Here is a 12640-nt window from a genome sequence, read left to right as displayed (position 1 = left end):
CCCTGGGGAGGCTGGACTGAGCGGAGGGCTGGATTACCGTGATGCATGAAACCATTGTTACACAGGCCCACGCCAAGCGCCACGGCCTCCTCACGTGTCTGGCAATCACCCTGGAACAGAACAAGAAGGGGAAGGTGTTAGGTGGACCTGGCCCAAGGCGCTGAGCCAGGTGGACAAAGAGCCCACTGCCACCCCAGGAAGGGAGACTCCACGAGGGCAGGGATGTGCCTCTGTCTTATTTACTGTGGTACCACCAACCATGTCTCTGATTGTTATTTACAACTCCCAAACCAGAAAAATATATAACTGTATGTTATTTAAATGTGACAAATGCATGGAGTATCATGCGATAAACACTGCAAAAAGAGAAATTGAGATTTTATGTGGCAGACACTGTTGGCTGCCCAGCAACAACCCTCCCCCGCCCCATCCGGCCCTGGTACCAAAATCCTCACTGTTATAGATGACAGTGCATCTATCTAGATAACCTCAGATCCCAGCCTCCACTATAGCCAGCGGTGACCAATGAAACACAAGCAGAAATCACTGATAGGGAGCTCTGGAAACACATTTTATTCCTGGCCTTTTGTATCTCTTCCTCCTGCCTGCCTGGAACACAGATGTGATGGCTGGATCTCCTGCAGCCATCTTATATCACACTGTGATCTGGAAAATAGAAACATACTAAGCAGAGCAGAGCAAAAAGAAAGGGATAGGGTGGTCCTCAAAGATAGCATGAGATTGTCCCAGCAGCTCTGTCTCACCAACCTCCAGTCTTCCCTCGTACTAAAGAAAAATAAACCCCTAATTTGTTTCAGCCTCTGTAGTTGGCTCTCTGATATTAAGAAACCAAGTTCAACTCCTAACTGACCTGGCTCTAGCCAATGAGACATCTGGGGAGGGCTACCAGGAAATCCTGGAAAATATCTTCCTCCCTAATAAAAGGGAAAAGCAACAGCACCCCTCCCTGCCTGGGATAAAATTACATGAGGAAGTGATGCAGGGACTGCAGGACCATGTCATGATCAACGTGGCAGCCTGCTGAGGGTGGCAGAGTGAAGGACAGAAGGCTCTTGATATGTGGTGCTCCCGACGTGCAGCATGTCATTTGCTTAGGCCAGTGTTCAGTTGCATTTTCTATTCTCGCAACTGAAAATACTCCTAAATCGGGGGTCTGGCTCATCTCAGACTTCCTGGAGGAAGTGACAACCAACCCGAAACTGAAGACTGAATGGGTGTGGCCAGTGTGCTGGGCCCCTGCTGGGCCCACCTTCAGGGCCAACTCTCCCATGTAGAACGCTGCTATGAGAGGAAGGTCCCTCCAGGCTTGGGACCGCCAACCCCTGGCCAGGTTGAGGGCATGGGGTCCAGGCAAGGCCAGTTCAATGCCTCCCACCCCAGAACACGACCCCTGAGCAGAGGAACCCAAGGTCAGGGAGCAGCTGGAGCCAATCCTGCCTTAGAGCGTGCCCTGGAGACAGTGTCCCACCGCGCCTGCTCCTGAGGAGCTGGGAGTTTCCTGGTGCCAGTTCCTTTTAAGGCCTGGCTCCAGGGTCTCTCCTGACTCTGTGGGTGCTCCATGGCCTTCCCAGTAAGTCACCATCTCTTTTTTATATTCCTTAAGTTAGCCAGATTCTGTTTCTGCTTCTTGCAACCCAAACAATCTCTGTATATCCATGCAAAATATATGAACTGTGCGTGCATTGGGGGAGGGACAGGCAAAGGAAACAGCAGGGACAGAGGTCCAGAGGTGGACGGAGTCTGTAGCACAGAAGACAGCATGGCCAGCAAGGACGGGGTGTGGGTGAAGGTCGGCTCCACAGGGAAAGGGCCTTTGCTCTATTGTGTTCCCTGCTGAATTTGCAAGGCTTAGAACAGAGCCTGGCACACAGTAGGTGCTTGATAAATACCTGCTGATTGGATAAAGACATGGTGAGCAAGGACTAACTCATGCAGGAGCTTGTAGCCAGGTCAATGAACTTCGACTCCATTCAGAGGGTCACAGGGCCTACAGCCTCTCATTTAAACAACTGCCCAAGTGAGAATTGATTCCAAGAGGCCCCTGACACCACCAGGCCAGAGTCCTGCACTCTGGGTGTATCCCACCTACCCCCCAGAGCCCGCAGCCAGCAGCGGAGTGGCCAGGCAGGGAATTCCTCAGCTAAAGGAGAAATGAATTCAGAGCTGCAGACCCCAGAGCAGAGCCTGGGGCAGCCACTGGCCTCGTGTTTCACTGCCCCAGGCTGACTCATGGATGACAAACCTGTCCTGTGGGACCCCGGGCTGGCAGTTAGAGGGCCAGCAGGCTCTGAGCCCCGCCGGGGGCAGGGGGCTGCCATCCATCCCGGGGGTGCTGCATCCACAGCCATAGCCTCCCGCTGTGAGGGGCCCAGGAGGCGGGCAGGCCCGGGGTGGGGAGGGGGGTGCAGGGGGCCCGGGCTGACGTCTGGAGCCCACCTGGCTCTCTGAAGCTCTCACAACCTGGGCTCCCAGCCTATCCCCTCCCCTCTTCTCCCCAGAGGCCCCTGGGGTAACCCACGGGGCAGCTCCCAAAGTGAGAACAGCAGCAGGATGGATCCTCTGCTCAGGAGTGAATCACACCAACCCTGGGTGCACCCCCACCTGAAGAGTAAGCCCCCACCCACATCCCACCAGCCGTGGGGAGATCGAAAGTCACAAGCCCCCATTTTCTCCCCACAGTGTAATCAACCTCACTGCCTGAGTCTCCCTGCCCCCTGAGTGGCCCACCAGCCCCCTGGCGGGGGTGCTCCAGCCACGCTAACAGCCTTGAGGGTCAACCCAGGGGCAGCTGCTCTTATTAACCTCGTTTGGCAGATGAAGACATTGAGGGACAGACAGATGTGGCACTGGCCCAAGGTCACAGCTTGAGAATGGAATCCTCTTACAGCCAGGCCTTCCCTCCAAGTTACAAACAGGGAAACTGAGGCTCCAAGAAGGGAAGAAAGCTGCCCTGGGTCGTGGCCAGGGCTCCTGCCCTGTCCTTGTTTATCCTGTTTCCTCTAGGCTGGTGCCTTGAGCTGCCAGACTGCCCTTTGCCTGCTCCCATCCAAGCCCCGCCACCCCAACCCCCAGGCGCTAGAACCCCCGCCTCTGCCAGCAGCACCATCAGCCTGGCCATGGGGTCAGCATGGCGGGCACTCGGGCACATTTCTGCAGAGCCGGCACAGGAGCCAGCAGATGTCAGCCTCCCCGCAGCACCTGGATCCTGTCCTGACCTGCTCTGGCCTATCCCAGCCCACTGCCCCCCACCCTCCTTTTGACGGCCGCAGCCTGGGGCGTGCTGGAGCCCAGGCAACATGGACCAAAAACCGCGAGCAGAGAGGGGAAGAAACAAATCTGAAGCTGGAGTCCCCTCGTTCAAACCCCTGCTTGGCCAAGCTGTGACCGTGGGCAACTCCTTAACCTCGCCAAGCTTCACGCCCTCATTTGTATTTTTTTAATCCCTGGATTTGCTCTTAACTTTCCAAGGCCTCTGCCACCCCTCAGTGGTGTTCCCTGCTCAGATTCCACAGTACAGGTTATAATCAATAGAGAGGGGTATTACTATTATTTCTAATATTATTATTGACTACCAGGGCATCATGAAAGCCCCCGTTACACACACACACAATCTTACAGGAGTACCCCATTTCTGGGTGTCCTGAGGCAAGTTGTAAAACCTGAGCCTCAGTTCCTTCATCAGTAAAGTGGGGATAACAACTGTTTTTCTGAAGACTAAATGAGATAATACACAGAGATCAGAACTGATGCAATATGTAGCTTGTCAATCAAAGGACTAGTACCTCCCTCATTCTCAGAGCTAAAAGAACTCTGATTCATCCAAGGAGTTGGCAGGGAGCCTCAAGGAATGAATTCTGAGGAATTCTAAGCCACGCTCAGCAATCCTTGTTGTCTTCCCCAGGGAGTGGTTTAGGGGTATATGTGGGACCCACCTGGCCATGAGACCAAGAGGAAGACCACTTGGGAAGGGAGAGGACTGGAGGAAGTTTCCTCCCCCAATAAACAGAGTGAGAAAGCTCTCTTCACCTGTCCCTGCTGCCTGCCTTTGGCCATAGGTCTATATGGATGCGATATCTGGAGCTGTGGCAGCCGTCTTATGACAATGAGGCAGCGGGCAAGGTGGTGGAACAAAAAGATGGAAAGACCCTAGGTGTAAATGGCGTTGTTGAGCTCTAGGATCATGAGCTCTGGATGTCTAGTTACATGAACAAAAAAAAAAAAGAAAAATGTCTTTACTGTGCAAGTCAAGTTTCTTATTATGTGCAGCCACAAGCATTTCTAGCTGATCAAGGAGGTTCCAACCAACATTTTGTTTCAAGGAGCAAAATGACCTAGAAGTTAGAAATGAAGAGGTGTTCAAAGCAAAATAACCCTCCTGAACTACACAATTATATGTTTTCTTTTTGACCTTCCTGCCAAGGTACAAGGTGGGGATGACTCTAATGAAGACTTGCCATAACCAGTCGTCAAGGTCACATCCTCATCACCAACCTCTCTCATGCAGAGAGACCCATATGCATACCGTCCTCCCCCTTCCCTGACTGGGAGCCAGATGCCAGCTGTCTTTTGGTCAATCTCATGGAAGCCATCCTATGTCAACCCCAATTAGCCTCCCTGTGTCCCCAGACCAGGCCGAGCAATGGGAGGCCTGCTGAAGTGGGCAGAGGGTCAGCCACAAACTTTACTCCACCATCCTCCCCTTGCCTCCACTGTGACAGGATGCTGGGGGGTAGGGGTGGGGCATTCTCAGGACCCACTGACAACGACTCAGGCTATTCCAGGGGGCCTTCGGCCAGGATCACAGCTAATCTGACAGCACTGGCCGAGAACAGGTCCCCCCCGACCCGTGCCTGACACCAATCACAAAGAGAAACCAGCGGAGGAAGTTGCTCTGGCTAGTTCTCCTCCTTGCTGGAGTGCTCCAGGTCACAGCCCTGAGCCTCCCCGGCTTGGTCAAGGACCTTGGAGTTCTTCAAGACTCCTCTTTCAACCGCTGCCCACAATTCATCCATCCAGCAGCAGATTCTGTTAGGTCTACCTTCAAAAAATCCAAAACCTGACCATGTTTCCCGCCTCTCCCGAGGCCACACCATTCTCAGGGGAGTTCTTGTGCTCCCCTGCCTGTAGTTCTGAATCTGCCTCCTCACCGGCCTGTCTGTTGCCAGCCTCATCCTCCGACAGCCCAAAGATCTTATCCCACCAAAATCAGCTGCTGTCTCATCTGTGCTGGGAGCCCTGCAGTGGCCCAAGCCCTCCCAAGAGGCCATGCTAGCAAAGCACATGCTCTGGGCTGGCTTCAGGGGATCCTATGGAGGGGGTGGTATAGTACAATGGTTAGCAGCTCTATGCTTCCAAGCCATGCAACTCTATAAATTCAAATCCAAGGTCATTTTAAGACCTCCCACATTTTAGGGCCCCACATCCCAGCAAGCATATTTTAAAATGCACTCACATCCTACATTAAATACATTTTGGGGGTTTGAAAAAGTTTTTTCAAGGCGTTTTCTAAGCTTGCTTTTGAAGTTATTTGATGCCAAGAAGGCTTTACTTTACATAGATTGGCTCTGACTTTTAGGCAATCATCAGGAATTTGTTCGGCAAGAGAAAATCCAGGCAGTAAATTGTTTTTGAATGGAATGAGGTTTCTGTGAATGGGAAACTTAACAATTAATGAGGCTGCCATCGAGCTGCACTCTATAAAAGTTTAAACATGTATCCATTTCAATTTCACAGTCGGCTCCTTGTCTTTGGAGCCAGTGCATTCTTCTTATAAACTATGAATGAAAGTTCTTGCAGGCTCCCTGAAATGTCTGCAGAACCGAGGCACGAGGGGATAAGATGGGCCCACCCGAGTTCTAGCTATGCTGCTGCCAGGCTGTGTGCCCTTGGACTAGGCACTTGGCCTCCCTGGACCCCAGTTCCCCATCTGCAAATGGGGTGGAGGACTCAGTGAGACAATGCCCAAAAGAGCAGACGGGCCCTGGCCCAGAATAAGCAAGCTGTGACCTGGAGCTACCAACTGCAAGAGACGGGCAGGCAGGAGGGCTCACAGCACCTCAACAGAACAATTGCCTTGGGGAAGTTGCAGCAAAAGCGGCTCATAGATTCTTCCAAGACTCTGCCCAGCCCCTGCTCACTGGGGAACCGTGTGAAGCGAATAACCTGGCAAGCCTCCACCCGGAGGCTCCGGTTTGGTGGCAGAACGGAACTAACTTGTCCCAGTGGGCCCGAGATCATCTCATGTTTAAAACAGAAAGCCTCAAGGTGGCAGTCACCCCACTGTCCCTTGACTGACAGCGAAAATGTGCTCTATTCACCCAACAGAATATTATTCAGCCTTTAAAAGGAAGGAAATTCTGACACAGGCTACAACATGGACAAACCCTGAAGGCCTTATGCGGAGTGAGCCAAGCCTGACACAGAAGCACAGACACGGCCTGGCCCCTCACACGGGTCTCCTCGAGCAGGCCAGCTCAGAGAGAGCGGAAGGGCGGCTGCCAGGAGCCGGGCAGCAGGAGGAACAGGGTGCTACTGTTCAACAGGGACAGGGTTTCAGCTTTGCAAGACGGAAAAAACCCTGGAAGTGGACGGTGGTGATGGTTGTGTAATAAGGGACTTAAGGCTACTGGATTGTATACTTCAAAATGGTTAAGATGGTAAATGTTATCTTATGTGTTTGCCGATGTGCTCAGTCATGTCTGACTTTTTGTGACCCCATGGGCTGTAGTCCACCAGGCTCCTCTGTCCATGAGATTTCCCAGGCGAGAATACTGGAGCGGGTTGCCATTTACTCCTCCAGGGGATCTTCCCAACCCAGGAATCAAACCCGAATCTCCTGTACTGGCAGGCAGGTTCTTTACCACAGCACCACGTGAGAAGCCCATAGTATGTGTATTTTACCACAATTTAAAAAACTATTTTATGGAAGCGGGGTTCAGGATGAGGGGACACATGTACACCCGTGGCTGATTCATGTCCATGTATGCCCCACACCACTGCAATATTGTAAAGTAATTAGCCTCCAATTAAAATAAATTTATTAATGTTTTAAAAAATAAAAAGATAGTTGGACAGAAAAAAAAACAATAATAATTTTAAAACAAATTTTTAGGGACTTCCTACGTGGTCCCACAGCCAAGACTCCACACTCCCAACGCAGGGGGCCCAGGTTCAACCCCTGGTCTGGGAACTGGATCCCATAGGCTACAACTAAAGACCCTGCATGCCTCAGCTAAGAGCCGGTGCAGCCAAATCAATCAATAAAATTTAAAATTAAAGCTTTTTAAACCTCAAAGGCCCACATCCTGGTCAGCCCCTCAGCTCCGGGTCACACCCGCTCAGGGGAGCTCTCACCTGGGCCAGCAGCCAGTCCACCAGCTTGCTCCCGGGCAGCACGGACTTGTACGTCTTCAGGTGGTAATCGCGGTCCCTGTGGAGAGGAAGCCGGCCGTGAGCCGATCAGACAGGAGGGAGGGGAAACAGTCCCGAAGTCCCTGCTCAAAGTGCTAGGGGTCCAAGGACTTCTAGATTCTCCAGCCACGGGTCAGAGGCCGGGGGACCAGGGTGACCACCAGACAGGGAGACCAGCCGGACCCGCCCCTCACTCACAGAGTCACCTAGGGCAGGTCTGTCCCAACCCAGAACCCCATCCTCAGGCAGCTCTAATGCTCTGGGAACTCTCCCCAGCCTAGGGTTCTCCAGCAGGGATGACTATGCCCCCCGAGGAATGCTTGGCTGTGTCTGGTGACATCTTTGGCTGTCATGATCTGACCGGGGACAGGGGGGACCAGAGGTACCATCAGCATCTAGCAGGTAGAGACCAGATGCTGCTAAGCACTCAAAACTGCCCAGAATAGCTCCCAAAGAATGATCCAGCCCAAGACATCAAAAACGCTGAGCCTGAGGAGACCTGATTTACTCTTGAGTAGAGAGAGAAACTTTCAATTCTTCCCTTTTTCCTTTCGTTTCATCGTTGACATCCTCGCATCTAAAGGTAACAAAACTATGTCGATGTGGAAACATCTCTCCAGGGGCTGGAGTGGGCAGTCAGGACCAAGCAGAGGGCAGGGGTCTGTGACAGTCCTAGTTCTTCACTCTGACCTGTCAAGATTCCTGCCAAGTTGTGGTACAAAGGGTTGTGCGGATCTTGCAGCCAAACCACAACAACTGCTCAGCTTCTGAAGCCGACACAAATGGGTTTCTGCAGCCAGCCCTCTCGGGGCTGAGAAAGCAGGTTAGGGGAGCTCTTCTCGGGAGCTGGGGAGCCCAGCAGGGCACGTGTGCAGTAACCAGGACCTGCTGTCGGCCCGGCCACATCCTCCTTCGGGGGCGGACGGAGGGGCCCCTCCTGTGAGATCTGAGCTGAACCGGGCCGGCCCCACCTGCCTTCTGGGCCTGCACAAAGGGGCTCCCTGCGCCTCACCTCCAAGGGGAGAAGACCCTGCCCCTCCGCTCCTGAGAGGTGGTAAGAGCTGTCAGGACAGCGGGCAGAGGCCTCTGCAGCTATTAAGGATCACATCACCCTCCCTGGCCCTTCATCCACAACCATAAGCTTCACAGTAAAGACAATCACGAATCACGGGAACTGATACAGCCCTCACCGTGTGCCGGGTGCCACTCAGATTCACTCCTGATGACAACCCCAGGGGTGTGAGCTATGCTTATGCCCATTCCACAGATGCAGACACAGAGGCAAAAGAAGCTAGTTACTTTCAACCACCACTCAACAAACATTTACTGAGGGCTCCTTTGCCCCGGACAGGCACTCTCCAGTATGTGGCTGTTTTCCAATCACTTAATGTTACATCAGAATTCAGATTACACTCTTCAGTCTCAAGAGTGTGAAAGTACATGTGACTAGTGGCCAGTGTCCTGGACAGCACGGGTACAGAGCGCTTCTACCAATGCGGGAAGTTCTACTAGCCAGCGCCTCTTTGGGTGCTGCTGAGGGTTTGGGGACACAGTGGTGAGAAAATTCCCTGCCTTTGGTAAGTGTACAATTCAGTGGGGGAAGACAAGACATTATACAGACCAAGAAATAAATATAGAGTATGTCAGCCACTGACAAGCTTCAAGAAGAAAACCAAAGTATGTTCCAGATGTGATACTTTAGAAAGGTGGTCGGGAAGGCCCCTCTGACTTAGGAACATTTGAAGGAAAGACGGGAGCAGATATGTAGGGAAAGAACATCCTAGGCAGAGAGGACAGCAAGTGCCAAGGCTCTGGGGTGGATCCTATTATTATCCCCATTCCATAAAGGGAAATAGCTGCTAATCAACTCGCAGGCTGAGATCCAAACTCAGCCTTGTCTGACCCCAGAACTAACACCCTTCGCCACCAAGCTGCAGTGTTTCCCAACAGATTAACTCACTTGACCCTCGAGACAAACCTACAGGGTAGATGCAGTTATGAGTCCCATTGGATGGAGAAGGAGACCGAGGCTCAGAGAGGTTAAGTTACCGGCCCAAGGCCACACAGCTGAGAAGAGGCAGAGGTGAAGCTTGCAGGGAGTAACTTACTTGATCACAGGGGTGTAAAGGCTGTGGAGACGGCAGTAAAGCCTCACACCCTGAAAGAGAAAAAGGGGGAGTCTGGGATCGGGCCACATTCTCCAGGGGACTGCAAATCCCGGCCGATAGGAGGGTGTGGAGAGAAGAGGCAGAGCAGGGGGGCAGGGCAGTGGGGTCCAGACTGTGGGTCAGGGCGGAGGGTCCACACCTTGGACATGATGTCCTCCAGCTCGCTTCGGGCCTTGTAGGTGCCGTCATCGTAGCGGAAGCGGTACATCACCTGCTCGTTCTTGAACTGGTGCTTGTCGGAGACTAGAAGGACCCAGGGCTGGTGAGGCCGAGTGCAGCCCCCGGCCCCTCCCAACCCACACCACATCCTCACCCTCCACCCAGCCAGGCTCCATGCCAAGTGCAATTTCACCGAACCCCCTGCCCACGCTCCAACTGGAAACTAAAACTTCAACAGTTCTTGCTATTTTTTGCAGGGACAGAGAGAAAATTCTCCTCCCCGCCCGTAACTTTATAAGGCCACCTTGCTTTCTGGGTGCCCCGGGTGAGTGCTGGATCTTCCAGCCCTGTGAGCAGTTTTATAAGGGCAGCCACGTCCCCAGGGCCACTCTGTGCCCAGGGAACAGGCGGCCGCACAGCAGAGTAGAAGTGGCCTCTGGGTTAGTTTCGCATCAGTTGCTGAAGTCTGACCTGCCTACCCCTCACACACCCCAGACCCAGGCCCCACTCACCATGGTGGATAATACCATTCTCCAACAAGGCTTGGCCCAGGTTCACACCTTCTTCTGTCTTGCTGATTTCACCAATTTCTAGGAGCCAGGCAACAAACTCACTGCCAGAAATATAAGATGCAGTTGAGAGGGCCACCCCCATCCTGGGACCATAGCTGCCAGCACTGAACTGGCTTGATCCCACCCACTCTCAGGAATAACAGCCAGAACTGCCTGTGGGGAAGCAGAGCTCAGGACCCCACTGGCCCAGGGTTCCGGCTGAAAAGTGAAAGTGAACGTGGAAGTCACTCCATCGTGTCTGACTCTGTGGCCCCATGGAATTCTCCAGGCCAGAATATGGGAGTGAGTAGCCTTTCCCTTCTCCAGGGGATCTTCCCAACCCAGGGATCAAACCCAGGTCTCCCACATTGCAGGCATATGCTTTACCAGCTGAGCCACAAGGAAGCAGGTGTTCCTGCTGAGGCCAGATGCTTTTCCTCAAGATCAATGGCAGAGAGGTGGGTGTGAGCAGACCCCAGGCCCTGCCTCAGGCTAACTGGATGGATGGATGGATGGATGGATGGATGGAAGGGAAGAAGGATGGATGGATGGATGGATGGAAAGATGGATGGATAGATGGAAGGATGGATGGATGGATGGATGGATGGATGGAAGGATAGATGGATGGATGGATGGATGGATGGATGGATGGAAGGGAGGCTGGAAGGAAGGATGGATGGATGGAGTGAAGGATGGATGGATGGATGGATGGAAGGATGGATGGATGGATGGAAGGATGGATGGATGGATGGATGGAAGAATGGATGGATGGAAGAATGGATGGATGGAAGGATGGATGGATGGAAGGATGGATGGATGGATGGAAGAGAGGCTGGAAGTAGGGACAGATGGATGGCTGGATGGATGGCTAGAAGGATGGATGGATGGCTGGAAGGATGGATGGATGGATGGATGGAAGGATGGATGGATGGAAGGATGGATGGATGGATAGATGGAAGGGAGGCTGGAAGTAGGGATGGATGGAAGGATGGATGGATGGCTGGAAGGATGGATGGATGGATGGAAGGAAGGATGGATGGAAGGATGGATGGATGGATGGATGGAAGGATGGACAGATGGATGGAAGGATGGATGGATGGATGGAAGGATGGCAGGATGGCTGGATGGATGGCTGGAAGGATGGATGGATGGCTGGAAGGATGGATGGATGGATGGATGGATGGATGGATGGATGGAAGGATGGATGGATGGATGGATAGATGGAAGGGAGGCTGGAAGTAGGGATGGATGGAAGGATGGATGGATGGCTGGAAGGATGGATGGATGGATGGAAGGATGGATGGATGGATGGATGGAAGGATGGATGGATGGATGGATGGAAGGGAGGCTGGAAGGAAGGATGAATGGATGGATAGAAGGATGGATGGATGGCTGGAAGGATGGATGATGGATGGAAGGATGGATGGATGGGTGGATGGCTGGAAGGAGGGATGGATGGATGGATGGAAGGATGGATGGATGGCAGGATGGATGGAAGGTAGGATGGATGGAAGGATGGATGGATGGAAGGATGGATGAATGGAAGGATGGACAGATGGATGGAAGGATGGATGGATGGATGGAAGGGAGGCTGGAAGGAAGGATGGATGGATGGATGGAAAGATGGATGGATGGGTGGATGGAAGGATGGATGGATGGATGGATGGATGGAAGGGAGGCTGGAAGTAGGGATGGATGGAAGGATGGATGGATGGCTGGAAGGATGGGTGGATGGATGGATGGATGGATGGATGGAAGGATGGATGGAAGGATGGCAGGATGCATGGATGGAAGGATGGATGGATGGTAGGATGGATGGAAGGATGGATGGAAGGGAGGCTGGAAGGAAGGATGGATGGATGGATGGATGGATGGATGGATGGAAGGATGTATGGAAGGATGGATAGATGGAGGATGGATGGATGGAAGGAAGGATGGATGGATGGATGGATGGTAGGATGGATGGATGGAAGGATGGAAGGATGGATGATGGGTGGATGGAAGGATGGATGGATGGATGGAAGGGAGGCTGGAAGGAAGGATGGATGGATTGATGTATCGAAGGATGGATGGAAGGATGGATGGATAGAAGGAAGGAAGGATGGAAGGATGGGTGGATGGAAGGATGGATGGATGGATGGAAGGAAGAATGGATGGATGGAAGGATGGATGGATGGAAGGAAGGATGGATGGATGGATGGATGGAAGGGAGGCTGGAAGGAAGGATGGATGGATGGAAGGATGGTTGGAAGGATGGATAGATGGAGGATGGATGGATGGAAGGATGGATGGATGGATGGATGGTAGGATGGATGGATGGAAGGATCGATG

At 52.7% G+C, this 12640-nt stretch overlaps 1 protein-coding gene across 5 annotated transcripts in view; it reads right to left on the bottom strand.

Moving 5' to 3' along the window:
* The window catches only part of PREX1 (phosphatidylinositol-3,4,5-trisphosphate dependent Rac exchange factor 1), a 185440-nt gene that overhangs the window by 35837 nt on the left and 136963 nt on the right, over positions 1-12640 (bottom strand). For all 5 annotated transcript variants that reach the window (XM_025263322.3, XM_025263324.3, XM_025263326.3 and 2 more), the window contains exons 11-15: positions 10271-10371; positions 9739-9842; positions 9540-9589; positions 7375-7450; positions 38-110 (exon numbers count right to left, since the gene is read on the bottom strand). In XM_025263322.3, coding sequence (XP_025119107.2) covers positions 38-110; positions 7375-7450; positions 9540-9589; positions 9739-9842; positions 10271-10371 — 404 coding nt within the window. The remainder of the gene's footprint in view (positions 1-37; positions 111-7374; positions 7451-9539; positions 9590-9738; positions 9843-10270; positions 10372-12640) is intronic.

The sequence above is a fragment of the Bubalus bubalis genome, chromosome 14 (genome assembly GCF_019923935.1).
Source record: "Bubalus bubalis isolate 160015118507 breed Murrah chromosome 14, NDDB_SH_1, whole genome shotgun sequence".
In the NCBI taxonomy this organism is placed as follows: Eukaryota; Metazoa; Chordata; class Mammalia; order Artiodactyla; family Bovidae; genus Bubalus; species Bubalus bubalis.
This window is presented reverse-complemented; position numbering and strand designations above follow the sequence as displayed.